General features: G+C 39.2%; 1 protein-coding gene across 1 annotated transcript in view; it reads right to left on the bottom strand.

The window, feature by feature from the left end:
- RXFP2 (relaxin family peptide receptor 2) overlaps positions 1–20,841 on the bottom strand; it is a 63,463-nt gene that overhangs the window by 17,527 nt on the left and 25,095 nt on the right. The window contains exons 4-11 of the mRNA XM_522654.7: positions 20,419–20,524; positions 19,536–19,607; positions 10,837–10,908; positions 10,139–10,210; positions 8,115–8,186; positions 6,979–7,050; positions 3,808–3,879; positions 2,804–2,875 (exon numbers count right to left, since the gene is read on the bottom strand). Coding sequence (XP_522654.2) covers positions 2,804–2,875; positions 3,808–3,879; positions 6,979–7,050; positions 8,115–8,186; positions 10,139–10,210; positions 10,837–10,908; positions 19,536–19,607; positions 20,419–20,524 — 610 coding nt within the window. The remainder of the gene's footprint in view (positions 1–2,803; positions 2,876–3,807; positions 3,880–6,978; positions 7,051–8,114; positions 8,187–10,138; positions 10,211–10,836; positions 10,909–19,535; positions 19,608–20,418; positions 20,525–20,841) is intronic.

Here is a 20,841-nt window from a genome sequence, read left to right as displayed (position 1 = left end):
TGCTATTATAGAAGTGCAGAGAAAACATAGAGGAAAGAGTCATCAGTCTTGGCCTGGGACATTAGGAAGTGTTTGAAGAAAGCTTGATGATTTTAGGTGGGGTAAAAGAAGAACAGCTTCTCAGGTGGGTGTAAAAAATGATCTGAACCACAGATGCTTGGAATTCAGTGACACTTTCAGGAGTCAGGAAGTGATCCAACATGGGTGGAGGATGGAAGATGTAGGGAGAGGTAGAGGACGTCATGGAGAGTGCGTGGAGACAAAATGGGAAAGCCATGCGTGCACTTCAAGGCAGTAGTTTTCATAGTAGAGTCCAAGCATCCAAGTCCCCAAGGATGCTTATAAAAAGAGCACATCCCCGGGACCCACCTTGGAACTATCACATCAGACTTTCTGGGAGGGAGCCTGGTAACATGCATTTAAGCCAATATCCCATGTGATTCTTCGGCCCATTAATGTTTGAGAACTGTGTCAAGGACTTTGCTAAACACCAGGCAACAAGAAGTAAGAACATTAAATAGGGCAATGGCATCATTTACTCCGGGTTATGGAATGATTATTCTGTCAGAAGCATGAAAGACAGGCAACAAGGCCTGGGAGTTGGGGGAGGAAGACCAGGCAGGAGCTTCTACATGGACCAGGTGAGAGCAAATGAGGGTTAAGGGGGACAGCAGCAGGGCTCAGGGTCTGGCTGAACATGTATTAAGAGAAAGTTGGAGGGAAACGGAATGGTCTTCAAGTCTGGCTACCAGGAAGGAGGCACTGAGATGGCAAGTCCAGGTGAAGAAGCTGGCCATCAGGTTGGGGTCTCTTGTTAGTTCTGTTTCAAATGGGTTGCTTTTGAGGTGCTGTTGTGACACCAAAGTCTGAAGTCCTGCCAAGTGAGATGTCTCATCTGGCCCTCCAGATGAGAGGAGCACACCTAGATCTCAGCCCAGAAGGGAGACCACAGGTGCGCACAGGCCAGAGAGAGCCTGACAATAAAGCAATATGATGATGATCTCATACACCTAGAAAATGCCTTTCAAAGGGTTACCCAGAAAAATAAAGGACACTCTTTTGGAGGAAAGGACTTTGGGGGTCTCAAGTACTTGTGCTTATTCCTCCATGGATGGGTTTGTTGCCATGAAGGCACAGTAAAATTACTTAACATTTGTAAACTCAAGACATATGAATGCCTTGTTCTAGTTAAGCCTACCAGCTTCTGAATTTCTTTTAGCTTTCTGAGGCTAAGTGAATTGCAATGGATCACTATAGATCTTAATAGCAAGCTGGCATCTCTTAAGTGGGCTCTTATTTTTGGTGTGCCTCTGCCTATATGTAGGATGAGAAGAGGGTTAGGAAAATTTTAAAAATATGGACTCTGTACCACTGTTTCCTTAAGTTTATATATAAAATACCCCTCTGGGTCGGGCGTGGTGGCTCACACTTGTAATCCCAGCACTTTGGGAGGCTGAGGCAGGTGGATCACTTGAGGCCAGGAGTTCAAGACCAGCCTGGCCAACATGGTGAAACCCTGTCTCTACTAAAAATACAAAAAAAAAAAAAAAAAAAAAAAAAAATTAGCCAGGCATGGTGGCAGGTGCCTGGAATCCCAACTACTCAGGAGGCTGAGGCAGGAGGATCACTTGAACCCAGGAGGCAGAGGTTGCAGTGAGTGGAGATCATGCCATTGCACTCCAGCCTGGGTGACAAGAGCAAAAAAATCCATCTCAAAACAAAATAAAACAAAACAAACAAACAAAAAACCCCTCTGTTTGTCCTGGGTTATTCCTCCACCCCACCATGCAACCCAAGTCCACAGTCATCCTCCACAGCCTGGGCAGGAATGCCCTGGGAGGAAGTCTTTTCTGAGTGAGCTGCCTTTAAGTTTTTGCCTATAAAATGATCATACTTACTTTCAGTTCTAATGCAGTACCTTGCACATACCAGGCACTTCATAAATATGTGTGGATTTGATTTATGATGCTCATTAATTAGATTGAATTACCTTAACTATTCATGAGTTATTTTTTAGATTACTCTTATTGAGTTATTTTCTCCAATCCTTTCTGGATTTCAAAATAAGGTGTAAAGAATGGGGAGAGATTAATTCAGAAATTAATTTCCATTTTAAGGCCTCAATCAGAAAGATGAGTTTTCTATCCTTATCACTGCTATGTGTAATGTAACAGACTTAGTTTTAACTTCCACTGATACACAATTATGTGGGGAGCAATGAATTAATAGCGAGAGAAATGATTTTAAAAGGCTTAGATCCATAAAACAAATATTTGAACAGAAAAAATTCACATGAGCTCTCTGAATATTTTTTCCGTGAGCCTAACCCTCATTCTCAGCATTGAGATTTGCTTCACCTGCTATATAAGTCATAATTTCTCAAGGACTAGTAAGCATATTTGTTCCTTTGTTCAGTTATAAGGAATTAATATTATTTCAGTTAGTCAGTTATTCATTATCAAACATTTATTGGGAATTAACTATACTCCAGTCAGTAGAAAGAAATGATCCCTGTGTTTAAGAAGCCATGGAAAACTCATTTACTCCCAAACACACATAAATAAGAAATCACCCAAAGAAAACAAGCAGAGAAACTAGGGTAGGCTAAATCCATATTTAGCCCACTGTCTGATTTGAATGTGCTTTGGACTTCAGGATAATGTTGGTTTTCTTAATTGATTTTTAATATCCAATAGTCTACAGGATTTTGATTGCTACTAGTGGCAAAGCAGTCTCACTAGTCATTTAAATTTATAATCTCGGAAGAAGCAATCATATTTTCCTAGTAGACGATGCTACTTACAGTTCTCCTAAATTTTTTAATGAAGAAAATGTCTTCTCTGGAACAAAACCAATTTGATTTCTAGGCAGAAACCTGTAAGACATGGCGAGAATCAGCATGTGGGTTTGCGTCTGCTGTAGTAATCAGTTCTCATTGGGAGAGGCCACTGATCCAGGCAGAATTTTATAAGCCTCCTTTGAAGTCTTCAAGGGAGGCATCTTTTGGAGTGGAAACTAAGGCAGGACTTTTTCACCGTGGACATCCCCATGTTCTCTTCAGGAAGTGCTGTCATGAGCAATTTGAGGTCCTGAGTGCGGTCTAGAAAACTGCATTTTGTTTGGATCTAATTATTTTAGAAAATGTCTCTTTTAATTTTCCTTTTCCATTCTTTTTTCCAATCATCCATCCAATCAACAAACATCACTAAGTGCTTACTAAATGTGGAAAACTATCATTAAAACAAAACCAAAACACTGATGTTTTGAAGCTTTCCAGCATGAATGCACTGATTGACCAAACCATCTGCCTTCCCGCCCCCATAAAAAATATAAACAGCGATTAGAATCATGAGGCAGAATCTTTGGCCAATCAGAATGCATTAGATGTTTTTCCTTTTAGATGAAATTATGATTTTTTTTTCTTTAGGGAGAAAGACATCAAATGGTAAGAGTCATTGGCTAATCATTGTAAAGCTAATCATTGTACAGCTAACCCCTTTCACATACATTATTTCCCTTCCTTGGTGACCATGGGGTTAGGAAACTGGAACTTTCAGGTCCCAGTTCAGCTGAGAAGGTGCACAGAAATAAAGATGGCACATGATGTCCCTAAAGGGTGGGCACCTTAACTTGAGGCTCAGTCCCAACATCCAAATCAATAAATCAGTGTGTGCATTTTCTAGCACTGCAGTGTCAGACCAAGGCTGTAAACAAAACACTACTTTAAAATTTTTTGTCAATGTTTTCTTTTTAACTTCCAAATATATAGGGTTTCCCCTCATTTAGTGAAGTCCATTGTATACTTACAGCACTGTGAGCGAATCGCACGACAGAAACGTAGAATTTGTGAGATACTTTATTCTATTGCCTTCCAAATCCCTGGAAGTCATGGAGGAAAGATATTTTTAATATTTTTTGTACAAATCATATGCTTAGAGATACTTTTTAAAATGGTTATCAAGTTTATTTTTACTTCATTCCAGTTGTTACTGTGCTTTCCTCCTAATTATTGCAAGGTTAGTATAACTAATATTATGCTTCTTTCCCCCTTCCAACTAATGTTAATAAAATTGAGGAAAGGGCAGCCTAACTTTTAGCGAGTGTCTTTCTGTGCTGAACGCTATGCTATTAATTATAATATTGCCCAACCCATCATAAACTACCATTGATTGGGCTTTTATGGTGCCAGGTGCTGTTCTACACGCATCACACAGCACTCCTGCCAAATTGCTGCTATTATCTCCCATTTAACATAAGAGAAATCCAAGGCTTTTGGTGATTCACTTTCCTTCTGACCACACAGCTAGTAAGTGGTAGAACTGACCCAGCTCAGATCTGTCAGAATCTAAAGCCTAGACACTTAACTACCATGTCTGTGGCGTCATTGATCATTATATCCTCACATTCCCTCCAACATCAGGTAGATGTTTTTGTCTCTGTTTTGCTGAAGGAGAATCTCAGGCCAAAGTTATCCTGCACATACTGAACACCAGAGTCAGGATGTGAATCCCGATCTGTGTGATGCCAAAGTGCAGGCTCTTTCTATGATGCCTCAAGGATGCTAATGCCAAGGGCAATGCTGCTCAGAATGGCAGGGATGCAACCTCAGCACTGCCTGGAACTTGCTAGAAATGCAGATTCTTGCCCAAGACCGACTGAATCAGAAACTCTAGTACTGAAGTCCAGCCATCTGTGTCTCAGCAAGTTCGCCCATTGTTTACGATGCACGCTGATGTCTGAGAAGCACTGCTGGGGAGATTTCATTCTGCCAGGTAATTCTGCAGGTCAGTGGCATCCCACATACGTGGACAGCGCCTTCCGGAACACTCTGACATTCCCGCTTTGAGCAATGCGGGGGACTAAGAAACAGCCCATTTTTCTGCCAAGTCTCCTGATTCCTTTTCATAGTCAGCTTCTTACAGTGTTCCCCAAATATGGCAATAGCTATTTTTCTTCTTCTGAACTTTTCTCATAGTCACACTAAAATCACCAATCCCTTTGTCATTTTAACAAAATCCTATTTTAAAACTATCTTGGAGATTTGTGTAGGAACTTGAGATGTACATTTTTCACACAATATACTGTGATTAAAAATAACAAACACCATACTCTCCTAAAAATCCAAATATTGTGAAATGGAATGGAAAAAATGTTTTTCATGTTCTCCGAAGAAGGACACTTTGGTGTTGTGGGAGCAATTGTCCAACTTGATAGCAAGTAACGGAAGAGGAGAAGCCTCCCCAGGACAGGTTTTCTCCTGTCTGGCCTTTCTTCCTGTCTGGCCTTTCAGCTTCCTACCCTCTGTGTTGAAAGGCTCTCAATTGCAATCAGGCTGTCTTGCTACCTGTGCGTTTTTATTGCGTGTCTATTTTTTCCCACGTGTTTGTGGGAGCCCATTGTGAAAATAAGTGTCTCCGGAACCCTGAGCTCTGAGGCTGGTTCCTCACCTCCTGCTGACTGATGCCCCTTTTGGGGAGGGAGAGCAGGCTGAGCTCCTGATATTTTTCTGCTACCTTTACTCTTTCCTGTGTGTTTCCCATTGTGTATATGCACTTGTTTAGTTTCTAAGTATTTTCTTTTCACCTGTTCTTATTCTCATGGTGTTCAGGTCATTATTTCCGTTTTTAATAGTGGCACACTTACATGAGACCTCTACTGTTTTAGAAGCCTTTTGACAGCATATATTTAAATAAATACATGAAAATAAACATCAGAAAATAAACACAACACCACCTAATAGTGTTGTAACAAGAGATTTTGAGGTTAGTTTAGAGGGGATCAAAAGCTGAAGTACTAAAACTTTATCATCTTATGGGTCTTGAGTTCCATGATTTGACAGAGAAGAGTTCCAGCAGCGCTACCATCAGCATTTTCATGGAACAGGAAAGCAATGGACGTGACAATCCTGGTTGTTGCAGAAGACCGTGAAGGTGTATGTGGCAGGGAATGGTGGGTAATGGTGGTGAAGGTACGACGTAAATTAAATGAATGTTTTAAACAGGTATTGGTTAAAAGCTAACAAGGAGTGGAAATGGTTTAGTACATCCATCCTAACAAAGGCTTATTGAGCACCTATTATGTACTGGTCATTGTCCTAATGCTGGGGTAGGAAATCATATGATAGGTTTCTGCCTTCCCAGAATTTATGGAACAGTATAGAAGACATAAGCACTGAGGAGGGCGGATCACCTGAGGTCAGGGGTTGAAGACCAGCCTGGCCAACATGGTGAAACCCCATCTGTACTAAAAATATAAAAATTAGCCAGGCCTGGTGGTGCATGCCTGTAATCCCAGATACTCGGGAGGCTGAGGCAGGAGAATCACTTGAACCCAGGAGACAGAGCTTGCAGTGAGCCGAGATCACACCACTGCACTCCAGCCTAGGTAACAGAGTGAGACTCCATCTCAAAAAAAAAAAAAAAAAAAAAAAAAAGACATAAGCCCAATGACTATATGGTGATAGTACCCTGAGATAGGGATGAGATAGTACCCTGAGACAGGGCAGTGTGGTGGAGTTTTGTAGATGATGTAATGTGTGGGAGTACATAGGTGGCTGCTGAAACTGGTTGGTGTGTCAGGAATGACCTCCTGGAGGTGATGTTTAAGTTGTCTTTCAAAGGAAATGTTTAAGTTATCCAAAAGAATAAGGGAGCAAGATTTTTTAAGTCCAAGGAACAATATGCTTAGGGAATTGACTGTAGGAGTAGTAGTTTGATACATGCATACGAGGGTCAGGGATAGCATCTAGATGGGGTAAGGAATGGAAAATGAGGGTCTTGGATGCTCAAAGGGAAGGTCAAACTTTACCCTCACCCTTTGGGAACCCTCAAATAATTTTGAAACTGGGAAGGTAATATGATCAGATTTTGATTTTGGAAAGAAATTATAGATAGACTTTCTAGGTAACCTTGAATTAACTTTATGGCTAGTTTCCTTAATCAGGGCAAATAACAAATTAATTCCTAAATAAATACTCACACCCAGTTGAGTTGAGGCATTTGGGCACACATCTGCTTGGGAAGAGCTTCTAAGTAGTTATTAACCATAGACCTTTACACAAAGAAAATGTTAATTAGAAATAAAATGATATGACACTTTTAGGACAGTCTTTTTATTATTTTAAAATTTCAAAACTTGCATGCTAAAATTAATATCTTATGATGATAACATATATAGCTATTTCAAAATGGTCTTTAAAACATGTGTATGGCAAAGATTAGGGAGCAGATGTTGTCAAAGAAACTATGAATGCATAAGTATGATACATATCCTAGGAATAGATGTTACACAGTTTAATTTTATGAGATGAAACAAAAGTATATATTGGGTAATAACTTTGAAGTTCATGGTAATTTTCCTTGTAAACTTCACGTTGTAATCATTTCCAGTGCCATACATCCAAAGTTTCTTCTTAAGGGCATCATTAATCATTTATAATATTAAAGGGCCACATTGGAAACTGCATTAAATTGGAGAAGTGACAGTAGGGGGAATTTGGGGAAAGAAAACAACTCATGAGCATGTTAAGCTGCACGATGAATTTATGATATTGTGGTTCCTTTTGACAAATGGAAAAATAATGATGTTATATGATCAGTTGTAAAGGAATATAATAATCCCCTGCTGATAAATCATTCTAGTGTATTAATAAACAGTGAAAATATTATTGTGAGACAGCTCTCTTGGTAGGACAAAGATTTTGAAAGTTTCAGTGAGTCTTGCTCGGCAAAGGCACATTTTCTTCCATTAAAAATGGAGTTGGAGATGAACTCCTGGGAGATTCTAAGAAAATATAAACATAGGATATAAAAATTAATACTATCTTTGGTCAACCACTGCAAATAAAAACATGCCTTAGTACTAAAGGAAATTAAAAGGGATAGAAAAATTAACTAGTAGGCTTAAAATATTCATTATGATCTGGTCAGCTCTTCCCTTAGAGCCATGGCCAGGAAGTATTATATTAACAGTAACTGTGGCTGGAAACACAGGAGAAGTTTTGACTAATAAAAATTTTTGTGGGCTTGATTTTTTTAAAAGTTCTTTTTGTAAGCTAGTGCTAGATGTCATTGCAATGTATCGATAGATGTATTGAAAGGTTGATGGATACTTACAGGAAAAACAAGGAATTTAATCCCGTAAACAAGCGCTGTGAAATTCTGGTTATTGGATTGTCATCTAGAATTCTGACAAAATGTATCAAGAAACATTTCCAATATTAGAGACATTTGTGAAATAAAACCTGCCTCCCCTCAACACCTGGCCTACTCCTTTGTGTGCTTCCATACTTGGCTCACCTGTCCCTTCCCTGAGAGCTTTACCTTCCGTCTGTGGTTGGAGCAACTCTTTCCTCCAAATTCCTACAGCTTCCATCCCACTTATCAAGTTGGATCCTGATTGTTTTGCTTTCTCCCTGCTGCCTCCACCTCCTGCTGGACTTAAAGACCCAGGTTGTATCTGTCACCTCTGGGTACCTGGGTCTGGCACAAACTGCAAGTATTGAATGCATTTGGACTCCATAAATGCCTTAACCTACTAATTGGCTGAGCTGAAGGATGAATTAAAGTATAATTTTTAGGAAATCACAGAGGGTTCTTTGGTCACATGGTGTTAAACTGATGTATTAAATAAGATGTGTTTAAATCAATGGATGGATGTCACGCTATTCATAAGGAGCTTTCTGGGTGAAAGAGTGAAACTATTTGCATATTCAAACCACTGTTTTAAACTATATTTTATAGAAGAAATTAGAGTAAGGGGAAATAGGCCTCTATTCCTCTTGTTGCCTGTGAAGCCAGGTTGTGTTTCCTCTTACTTGCAGTGGCCGGTGAGGGCAGGAGTGGGAGAAGGAAGCCACATTGAGCACCTACTATATGCCAGGAGCTTTGCATGTGGAACTGTTTAACTGTTATGTGATATAATCCTCATAACATCCCTCTTGGAAAGGAATTATAATTTACAGATGAAAATAAAGAGGTCTAGGAAAATTAAGAAAGTTGCCTGGGCTGGGCGTGGTGGCTCGTGCCTGTAATCTTAACACTGAGAGTATTAGGCAGGCAGATCGCTTGAGCTCAGGAGTTGGAGACCATCCTGGGCAACATGGTGAGACCCACCCCATTTCTACTAAAAATACAAAAAATTCGCTGGGTGTAGTGGCTCACACGTGTAGTCCCAACTACTCAGGAGGCTGAGGTGGGAGGATTGCTTGAGTCCCAGAGATTGAGGCTGCAGTGAGTTGAGATTGTACCAGTGCACTCCAGCCTGTGTGACAGAGTGACACCCTGTCTCAAAAAAAAAAAAAAAAGAAGGAAAGAGGGAAGGAAGAAAGGAAGGAAAAAAGGAAGGCAAGCAAGCAAACAAGAAAGAAAGAAAAAAGAAAGAAAGAGAGAAAGAGAAAGGAAGGAAGAAAGAGAGAGAGAGAGAAAGAGAAAGAAAGAAAGAAAGAAGGAAAGAAAGAAAGAAAGAAGAAGAAAGAAAGGAAAGAAAGAAAAAGTTGCCTGGAAGGCTAAGCATGGGGCTAAGGGCCAGGCACACAGAAGGGCTTGGATGAAGTTGAGGCCCTGGCTTTTTCCACTAGACCAGGCCAACCTGCAGAAAATGGGCAAACAATACAGAAAGCCTGCTAACCGCCCCTTGTGTATTTTCCTGGTGAAAGCACAGACATCTGACATGAGGTTTCTTGGAACGGAGCTGGTGGCTCAGTCTGGAAAGTGGTGAAATACTACAAACTATCATGTTTTCAGACTTCTCTCTGAATGCTCTGGAAAGCAGAACAAGTTCTTAACTTGCTTACTTTTCAGTACAGTGGTTTTCAGCAGAGGTCAATTTTTCCTCCCAAGGGACATTCAGCAATGTCTGGAAACATTTTTAGTCGTCACAACTCTTGGGAGAAGGGGTATACTACAGGCATCTAGTGGGTAGAGGCCACAGATGGTTCTTAGCATCCTAAAATGCACAGGCACATAACCACTACTTGACATGACATTGAATTGCCTGGATAAAGTTCTGCAGATTATATGATAATCAGAAAAGCAAGTATAAAAATAAGATATGTCAAATAGTGGAAACTATATTAGCACTGTTATATATCATCAAGACTATGATCCTCTATGGGAGAAAGAATAATTAGAGTACTTACAGCCAAGTTAGCTGATGTAAGTCTTTGAATATTCCAGGTCTGAGGGTTGTGATGCAGTTGTGGTTGAGATATCTACAAATAGCATGGGTGAGTTAATTAGGCAAACTCAATACCCTATTTTAGTCACATATAATTAGAATATGAGCCACTGATGATGATTATGAATATGGACATCTGCGTCTGAAAGTACTCGGCTGAATGAGCAGAGGGGGCAAATTCAAGGGGTATCCAGAAGGTACAGATAACCACAAGCCCAGTGTGTGCAACACCAGGGCCAGGGCAGAGAAAGTGGTCCTAAAATGTTTTGGGATATTACATCATGTTAGATTGTAAGGGTATAATAACTAAGTATGTGGGGCAATTTTTGCTTTTGTCCTTTTTGGTGACATCCTTAGTAGACTAGCATTTTAAGAAAATGCATAGCAAGTTAGCAAGAGTTAGAAAAGAAATAAAATGCTAAAATATTGTGGAAGTGACCCAAGCTAGAGAAGACAAGGTTAAGGAGAACCTTTGTATGTCTTCTGGTAAAGGTAGGAATCTTTTAATAATTCTTTCAGTGTAATAACTAATCTAAGTACTTTGTGATAACCTATTCCTCCCACTTCCCTACAATCAAGTCGAGCCTTGAAACAGTACCATTCTATCCTTTTAGTCTTTGCTTAAAATTATACCTACAATATGAGAAAGAGGTTACTCACAATATTTGCAGATTATATAATCCAAAAAATGCTTTCCTGGATATGTGTCTAATGCAATTATGCTGAAGAAATCTGGTAGGAATAAGATAAGAGAGTCAGGTGATTATGGTTTATGGACTATATTAGGTTGTTGAACATATTCTCCACTTTCTTTACCTGAAGACAATTGTGAAATTGAAGTACGAAGTCCTATTCTCATGTTGGGGAGACGTTGTCAGTGAGAAATGGCTACCAACTAGCCAGTGCTTTCCTCATAGTACTCATGCAATGAGATTGAGGCATCTCTGATTCACACCGCTGAACTCCAGTGTGATGTGTCTGCGGAAGGATCTAGTCTTGTTTCCGCAAACTGGAACTATGGTGACCGTCCTGTTCTGACTGGCAGGAGTTTCTGGCCATGTGAGACTAGCCAGGCTCGCACTGCTGAACTTTCTTCCTCTTTGTGCACAGAGATGCACCTTTAACTCCTCATTTATCTTTATTCTATTCCCATGAAATAAAGGAGAGGGCAAGCTTTAATTCTTTTCTATTTCATGATGCAAAGTGAGAAGGACAAGGCAAGTTAGGTACTCAGGAAATCAAATGACATCAGCAGTTGAACCAGGGCAAGTATGCCAATTTCAAGTCATAGGATCAGGACTGACTTAACCTCTGAAGCAACTTAACAGTACAGTATTGATTCCGTAATTGCGCTGTCAGGAGTATCTAAGTAAATAATTTCCATTTGCTGTCTTCATTGTACAATGGGAAGTTAGCTCTGAATTCCTGTTCTCTGAAGGCTCTCAGGGGCAGGCAATACCTACACTAATAGTAACAAATTGTTACATAGTCTTTTGAATGGCTTCCATTTCTCTTATTTTGGTTTGAATTGCTTCCTAAACTATTACACAGCGCTGTTTCATTGTTATGATATTCTACTGCAAAACTATTTGTAGATCACATGCTCATTTGACATCTGGCTATACTGTGAATTTTGTTATACCATGATTATTTCCTAGCAGAGCTCCCCAGACTTTGCCTCTGAGTCACGATTGTCTTATAAGAGTGCCAGGATAGTGACTCTTTCAGACCTGAAGAGAGCCAGGTAAAGCCAAGATTGGAGGGGTTATCAGAGGTCAGGAAGGGGGGAGATGAAGGGATACAAATGAATATTTACTACCACTAAACTGTACACTTAAAAATGGTAAAGATCGTAAAGTACACTTATTTAACTTCAATTAAAAAAAGAAAGTGAAAGTAAATAAAGATTATTAGAAAGGAAAAAAAAAAAAAGCCAGGACAGGCTTCCAGTTATCAGCAAACACAATCTTTTACCCCAAGTACTTTACAAATATGGTCATTTTCCCTATGTTCCTCCATGTGCCAAGTGTTGGCACTACAGAGCATCACATCTGTGGTGATATGCAAAGCATCAATTTCAATCCTGCAAAGTAAACTTGAAACCCAGTGTGACCTGGTGCCATCTTAACCCCCATTCCCGGTACCATATCTATGGGGAGATGCTTCACAGAGCAGCATACATTCTGCTTTTGGTTTAAGGTTCTGCTGTGAATAGGATGAACTCACACAGATCAATATCTGTTTTAGCACTTTCAGAGCCTTGAGACTGATGCAATGAAAGTTAATATGATGAATTATGTTACAGTAGCAAATGAAAATAGAAAAAGAGCAAAATACTGTATTGTAGGTATATTGAAGTTTCTCTTAAATATACAATTCACTGCTTAACTAATGCTATTTACATTTTATTCAAGATGAGAAATTCAAAAATGGAATGTGTATTTTACCTACATGTTGTCACATCTTGAACAGATGAGTGCAGTTGCAAATTGTGAATTTGACCTTACGCTTTTGTCTTATAAGTCAAGGGAAAGAAAGAGCAAAACCAGTGATCCACACAACTCATCTGATGTGTACAACCTATCTCCCTTCACTGACATCAGTTAAAACTCAAACTCTTAAATAATGAAGAGCTTCTAGTCTTCTATTTAGTTAGCTGGTTGCCACCCCACAGAGAACTGTAGTCCCTCCTACGTTCCATGTCTCAGACTTAGGCTGCTGAACTTGAACTCCATCCTCTAGTCTCTGCTGTCTTCTTTGCAGAATAGTAGCTTAAAGAATGTGTGAGGATATTTGGAAACATGACAACTTGGCAAGTGGCGCCCTCTTTTTATTCAGAGCTGAGATATAAGCCCATTTAATATACTTTACACCGAATGCCTTTTCTAAGGATAACTTACAGGTTCATGAATTCCTGCTGTTTCAGCTGTCAGGACTTTTCAAGCAGAAACGCCAGGAATTTATGTACCCGAAACTAAAGCAAATAAATGCTTTAATGACATGCATGTTTATAGGCTATTTTTGAATGTGCCATTTTGTATTCAAGAGCCAGGCAGACACCTTGAATTTCGTTTTGTTGCCAGTGATTGTATTTAACAAGAACGCAGATTAAGAAGGAATTCCTAATTTATAAAAGGTTTTGTTACAATAAGGAGGAGAACTGCTGTTTGTTTCCATGGTAGCAGTGATAAAGTATTATAGTCAATTCCATAAATTGTATTTTATTTCTCCGAAAGGTCATTTGAAACTGCATCCACCCCCAATTTAGGAAGGCCTGACATTTTAAAAGATTATTAAAATGAATAAACTGATCAATGGTAAAAACATTCAGATCAGTTACGCAACACTTATTCATCTGGCAATTAAGATTTAATTTTGATTTAGGAATTTGTTTTTTGTTTTTTTTTGGATGCCTAAATGATCTCAACTCCACTGTGAATATTTAGAGCATTCCAGACTGGAGACCCTCTTGACATTAAATTTGGTGATCTCGCAGGACAACAGTCCCCAACCTTTCTGGCACCAGGGACCGGTTTCGTAGAAGACAATTTTTCTTTTTTCTTTCTTTCTTTTTCTTTTTTCTTTTTTAAGACAGAGTTACGCTCTGTTGCCCAGGCTGGAGTGCTGTGGTGGTTCTTGGCTCACTGCAATCTGGACTTTTTGGGTTCAAGCGATTCTCCTGCCTCACCCTCTTGAGTAGCTGGGACTACAGATGCACGCCACCATGCCCAGCTAATGTTTTTGTTGTAGTTTTAGTAGAGACGTTCACGATGTTGGCCAGGCTGGTCTCAAACTTCTGACCTCAACAGATCCACCTGCCTCAGCCTCTGAAAGTGCTGGGATTACAGGCTTGAGCCACTGTGCCTGGCCAATTTTTCTATGGATGGAGAGGGGGGATGGTTTCAGGATGATTCAAGTGCATTACATTTATCCTTAGATTCTCTTAAAGAGTGCACAACCTAGATCCCTTGCATGTGCAGTTCACAATACTGTTCACACTACGGTGAGAATCTAATGCCACTGCTGATCCGACAGGAGGAGGCAGAGCTCAGCTTTGCTTGCTCGCTCACCACTCACCTCCTGCTGTGCAGTCCAGTTCCTAACATGCCACAGACTGGTACCGCTCTGTGGTTTGGGGTCTGGGAACCCCTGGCATAGGATATATCCCAATACAACTTAAATATGCAGATTAACTTTATTAGCTCAATACAGTCTAAAACACATATTTGTGCATGTCTGTTCTCTGCTCAAACAGAATAAAATTCAGATGCCTTAGCTGGCATACAATCAAGATTCAGTGACCTCTCCGGCATACGCTCCATCATCTCCTGTGGGGATGCCTTTCCTTTAGGCAAACTGCATGTTCACTCTCTTCTCAACATCCTTTGAGTATTTCTGCTTATGTTTCTTTCTTCTCCCTGGTGAAGATGCTCCCCACCTTCTCTTTAGTTCTACATGTTAGTGCTACCCGTCGTTCATTCAGCAAATACTCATTAGTCCTTATGGGTTTCTTACTAGGTATGCTATGACACAGGCCTCAATAGACTAAGAGAGAACCAGGAGGACTGTCCAGCCCATGAGGAGGGTATGGTGGTCAGAGAGTTGTTCCTTCGAGAAGGAAAGTGAGGGCTTCATGAAAATAGAATTGTAGTTGACCCGAGTCATGTGTAAAACTCAAACAGTAGAGAATACTGTGGCAATAAAAATGTGTATCTAGTTGGAGAAGCAAGAAAGTGTTAAGGAAAGTCTCAGTTTGCCTCCTGGAACCTGTTTTATAATGTTGTGAGATAATATAAAAGGAACAACTGCTTATTTCTCAACTCCTACTTTGTTCTTGTGTTCTGGATCAAAGAAGATGGTCTTAGGATTGAAGCAAATGGAAAGGCTATATGGCAGGTCAGTGAAAGCCCAAGATGGTAGAAGGTGTTAATCAAAATTAATTAAAGCCCTCTGGTTTGGAAATTTTCTCCCAGAAATTGAGAAATGCCAAAAAATGAGAACATCAAATTATGATCAATTGCTGAGGAATCCAGAGAAAGGATGAGCAGCTGGAAAGTAAAAGATGGCAAATGTAGTCTTAAGTTCTCAAAAAGGGAAGAAGTTGGTTTCACAAGCTGTAGTTGGATGAGCTCAATGCTGGTCTTGGGAAGATCATAGAACAGGTGAATATGATGCTGCTTTGTCTATGCCTCAAAGAGAAAGTGACCAGGAGAGTTCACAAGAAACCACATGGCAGACCAACTTCATATTCTTCTTTGAAAGACTGTGCAAAACTATGTGATAAACATTGTTACATGTCTACTGGGCATTGATCAAGCAGTTTTATAATTTTTTATGGACAAAAGAAAGAATGACACATATTCTTATCTGAAGGATGATGATGAAGGAATATAGAAAGACAATTTAGTGCTGTTCTCTTCAATATTTTACTCCATGACCTGGGTGAAGGTAGTTGATCTTATTTGCAGATGACATAATTATGAGAGGAGTAGTGACTATGATGGAAAATACAAAAAGACCTTCACACTCCGGTAAGAAAAGCTGACTCTAACAGGATGAAACTGACTAGGGATGTATTTAAGGACCCATGACTAACTCTCAAATGCTAAGTGCATGAGTACAAGATGTAGCACACACATCACTTAGCAGCAACACATGTGGCATGGGATTAGAAAGTATGGATCACTAGGAGTGAAGAGTATCAAGAAGTCATCAAAAGAGCAACATAATCATAGGGCACATAGAGTGCAGAAGGAAAGGGATGCGAGTTCTTCCCCGTTTGCCTCGGTCATGTTACGGTGATAATAGTATATTTATTCTAGATGTCACCCATCAAGACAAATGTAGGCAAACATATGCAGATTATTGTGACTAGAATGAAGAACAGATTTGAAACTATGTCCTTTGGGGAGGAATTTAAGGAAATGAGGATACTTAGGGAAGAGATTTGTGGTGTGGTGGAGGGTGATGATAGCTAGTCTTAAATATCTGTAGACGTATGTAGAAGACCGATTAGATGTGTTCTGAGCAGTCTCTTGGGGGTAAATTTAGGAATGATGGGAAGCTTTAGAGGCACCTTGAGCAGTGGTAACGTGGACAAAATTATTAGTGAATTGTTTGAAATTCCATTTCCCCAGCACCTTCTAATCCTCTTTCTGGTTTATTTTTAGCCCTCACCACCACCTAACAAATTATATATTTTAAACTTTGTTTATTGACTATCTTTCTTGATTGGAAATTAAGCTCCACAAGCTTAATTTCATCTGTGGCTTTTCATCTGTGTTGTTCATGCTGTATCCTTGGTGCCTAGCACCTTGTAGGTATCAATAAATATTCATCACAGGAGTGAATGAATATGTGGGTCTTGCTAGCTACTGCTCTCCTGCTACCAGATACCAAGAGTTCTGGCTGAGGCCCATCTGGTTTCTTCCTCCCCCTGACATCCCTTCCTGGGGATGGTTTGGTATTTGCCACATTTGTTATTTGGGTCATTGAATGAAGATTGGGAAGAAAAAGGTAAGAGTAGATGGACAGGAGGGACAAGAAGTAGGACTGGTGCAGGGGGCTATTTTTCTGGGAGTTTGGAAAAGAGCAGGAGGAGTTGAGGAATATGGGTAAAGGGGATGGCGAGGAAAGGAGATTTAAGGAAGCATTGTTGAGCTTATGAGCTGCTCTAGGATATTTGAGTATAAAGAACTTGAGTTATTTTCAAATCAAAGTTTACTTACTGGGTGGTTTCATTGATAATAACATATTCTGAGCCTGGACTATGTGGGTGGGCTTCCAAAGGAGCATGGTCAGAAGGTTTGGGTTTGAGGCCAGTCTCTACTACTTGTCAGCTGACTGACTTTGGGCAAACAACCTCTCTCCCCAGGTAGGTTTCCTCATTCCTGAAACTGCTGTAACGGTGTCTGCCCCACCTCACAGACTTCGGGGATCAAAGCCAAAGTGAAAATTCCAAATATTGGAATTCTTTGTAAACTTTAAAAAGTGGTAGATGACTGTAAGCAATTGTGTTTTATCCCCCTGTGCTTTATCTTACATATAGTAGACACCTGGTGAATGTTTATTGATGAGAGTCTCATAACCTCTTTTCTATTAGTCTCTGGGAAAATTAAATTGCCTGCAAATCATCAAATAACAGCTTGCATGGGGAGAAGCCCTGTCAGGTGATATTCAGGTTATGATGTGGTGCCTGTTTTCTCTGACAAAGTAGAATTAGACATTTACTTGGAGAAATTGCTAGCTAATCTTGGCAATAAAGGTTAGTCTCTATCTTTTTTCACTAGGAAAATTGTGGACCTGAATTATTAAATTGCTTCTATATTCTTCTCTTCAGTGGGCTAGCAGGGCCTGGGACCACAGAGGGAGATATTGGCATAGAACACAGTTATGAGTTAATAGACCAAGGAAGGACGTGGCCTGAGAAGTCTAATTTTAACCCTCCTGCTTGAGCCTCTAGTGACTCCGCCCCCTCCCCAGAAGTCAGCTTGCCCCAAATTAGGGGGCAAAACATATACAAGGGAATTCTACATGGGGTGGGACAGTCTGTGCTGGTAGAAATTCAGTTGATTGCTAGAACTATTTCTTTCCCTCTTAAGGTTTCCTGTTATGGTAAAGTAAGCACTACCTTGGACATCAGAAGACATTGGCTCTAATTCTGGGTCTTCCACTTACTAGTTGTAGATCTTAGGTGAGTCATTTAACCATTGCAGACTTTAGTCACTTCGTGTATAATGAGAAGATTTAATTAGAAATTCTTAAAACTTCTATGACTCTAGAAAATAGAATTTCAATTGCTGTGAAACAAGAATTCTGAAACAAAAATCTCTTCCCTTCCTTTCTGCTAGTGCTATTTTATTTTTCCTCCCACATGTATTATTCAGGCAGTACAAAGACAATATTGATTCATCTAATGAACATGTTGTGATTTTAGGGATTTCTTGGAAGACTAGGAAGAATGCGGTTAGAATTTCCTCTCTAGAGGAATCTGGACATGCAGAGCCAATGCATAGCTACTCCAGTGTGGCAATGACATGACCACATACCCACATACTTTAGGATGAAGCAACAGGTCTGAGAGCAGCCGGGGTTTACAGAGGCCACAATCAAGCCCAGGTATGATTGAGTACTGATGTTCACACAAGGTTCTACCTCATGGACTTCCATTAGCTACTTCTTTTCTTGTATGAGGAAATTTATACCTAAATCCAGGAACACAAAATCCTTGATGGTATTTCAAACCAAATGTGTGTGCCCAGTATCAGCAAAGATTCAGATAATTTTTATTCCTGGATTTTCATAAATTTCACATTTCTAGAAACTTTTCTCCTGTATGCTGGATATTGAAGGATAAAACAATAAGATGATGGTACCGCCAAGGGGGCTTGCAGAGTGTACAGCATTCTCTTGCTAATTTTGTTATCTAGTCTAATGATCATCTCAGCAGGTGTAGCCCCTCCAGTGCCACAGAGCAAGTGGCCCAGAGGGATTGACAGATACTGATCCAGCTTACAAATGACTGATACACGAACCTGAATATTCTCCATTTATTAATGTGAATAGAAAGCATCCCATCCCACTTATAGGAATGCTCTTATTCTCTATGCCATGCAACTTTTCAAATACTTTAAAATGAAGAAGTGGGAAATTAAATTCATCATCCTAAGGTTGCTTGGTGAGTACAGAATTAAAGCAAAGGGATTGTTCATGAAAATTGTGGTGGGGATTGATGGTGCATCCTGACCCTCCAAGAGAGATCATCTCTAGGGATTATATTTCCCAGTTCCCGGTTTTCTTTCTTGGATGATTCTGGAAGCATATTGGCCCTTCTTTGTCACAGAATACCTTCTCTGCTGATCATATCCTATTTATTGGCATTTTCTTTCCTCAGATATGTTAATATCACTGATTGCATAACTCCTGTGTTTTCACTCCTAACACCCTGGGGGATATCTGTACCCTATCATTATGTATCTGAAATGATCTGATGGTTCTTGTTTATGCTGTCACTCTTTTTTTTCAAGTGAAAAAGTGCCTCTGAATCTGCAATGTCATTTTCCCAATATCTTGAGGAAAATAATGGAACTGTGTATTTTCCTATTGAAATGTTTTACCTCGACTCCAAGTTAATTCTCCGAAAAAGTTTAAATAAAATGGGTTCAGCTCCTTTAAATTATGAAATGGAAAGATAATATACTTTCAAATGTTTTATTTTCTAATCTTAATTACATTTAGAAACATAAATGTAATGATAAAGATAACAAACAATATTTTATTTTATTTTTAGATCAAAAACATCTTACACCACCACAAGGATTTTTTTTTAAAAAATAAATATGCTATTAATGGCTACTTACATCTTTTTAAGTTTTGTGTATTTGATGAAAACTTTATCTGGAAGACTGTGGATTTTGTTTTTCTTAAGAGACCTAAAATAACATGTAAAGCAAACTTCATTATGGATTGTTATGGCCAACCCACTCTTCCCTAGAAGCCACATGCTTGGGAAAAGAATATTTGATGACGTTCATTATACTAATCCATATTTGAACATGACAATAACTAAACATTTTTCATGGGAGAATGAAAAGTTTATAAAGCAAAATAAAGTAGCTTGTGAGTATTTGACAAATGTAGCCAGTTAGTATAGCAGACTGGGAAGTCCATGTTGATTTAACTTCTTTGTTTTTACTCTGTAGGTGCATTAACAAACCAAACCAAACCAAAAACCAACCAAAGATCCCAACCCACCCATGCATGCCCAAATGATGACATGACTGCAAATTCCTGAGGCTTTCAAGAACTTTATGCAAAGTACAGAAAATTTTGCATGATATAACATAGCTACTAGCTTCATGGATCTTTTATATCTTTGCAGTCTTGGATAGATTACCAACGTTAAAAAAAACATAGAATAAGTGAGTGTGCTTCCTTTTAAAACCAAAAAAAACATTTCAGCACAAGGACAGTAGTAATCATACATAAATCAGAAAGCAATTGAAAATAAGAACTCCAGGCCCACAGACATTTGTGAGCTAACTGATCACAGGCTAATCTAACATACAGTGTGTAAACCATTTTTTCCCCCTGAATAGGAAGCATGGAGAATTCTCTGATGACTGGTAGTTTTAAACAGAGTTTCTATTATTTTGCTAATACACAAGCAACACTATTGGGTTTTTTTCTTGGTTTTCATGTGACTATAGGGACAGATATCACCAATAATTAAGTTTTACTCACAGTAATGTCACATTGTTAGAAATCATCGGCACAGACTTTAAGTCACCATTTACACATTCCAATTCAGTTTCTTTGCAGTCACAGTATTGTGGATACTGTTTTAGAACTAATGGAACAAAAAGAGTAAGATTTCACTAGTAAACAAATACATTAATTGTGACTTTGCCTTTAATAACTGATATTGTTTTCTTTTCATCAAATGTATAAAATTTACATCTGTTAAATGAACTCATTCAGCCCCTAATAAAATTAAATAAGAATTCTCTCCTACTTAAATGTAGACTAATGTGTTAATCTCAGTTCTAGCTTCTAATAGTCATTTCAGAGGCATTTACCAAGTGATTGGAAGAAACGCACAAAATGTTAACTAGCATAAACTCATCTAGTGAAGCAAGATTAAGTTCACTTCAATGAAAAACATTT

This window comes from Pan troglodytes, chromosome 14 (genome assembly GCF_028858775.2).
Source record: "Pan troglodytes isolate AG18354 chromosome 14, NHGRI_mPanTro3-v2.0_pri, whole genome shotgun sequence".
Lineage (NCBI taxonomy): Eukaryota > Metazoa > Chordata > Mammalia > Primates > Hominidae > Pan > Pan troglodytes.
The sequence above is the reverse complement of the archived record's forward strand: the minus strand, read 5'-3'. Positions and strand labels throughout refer to the sequence as shown.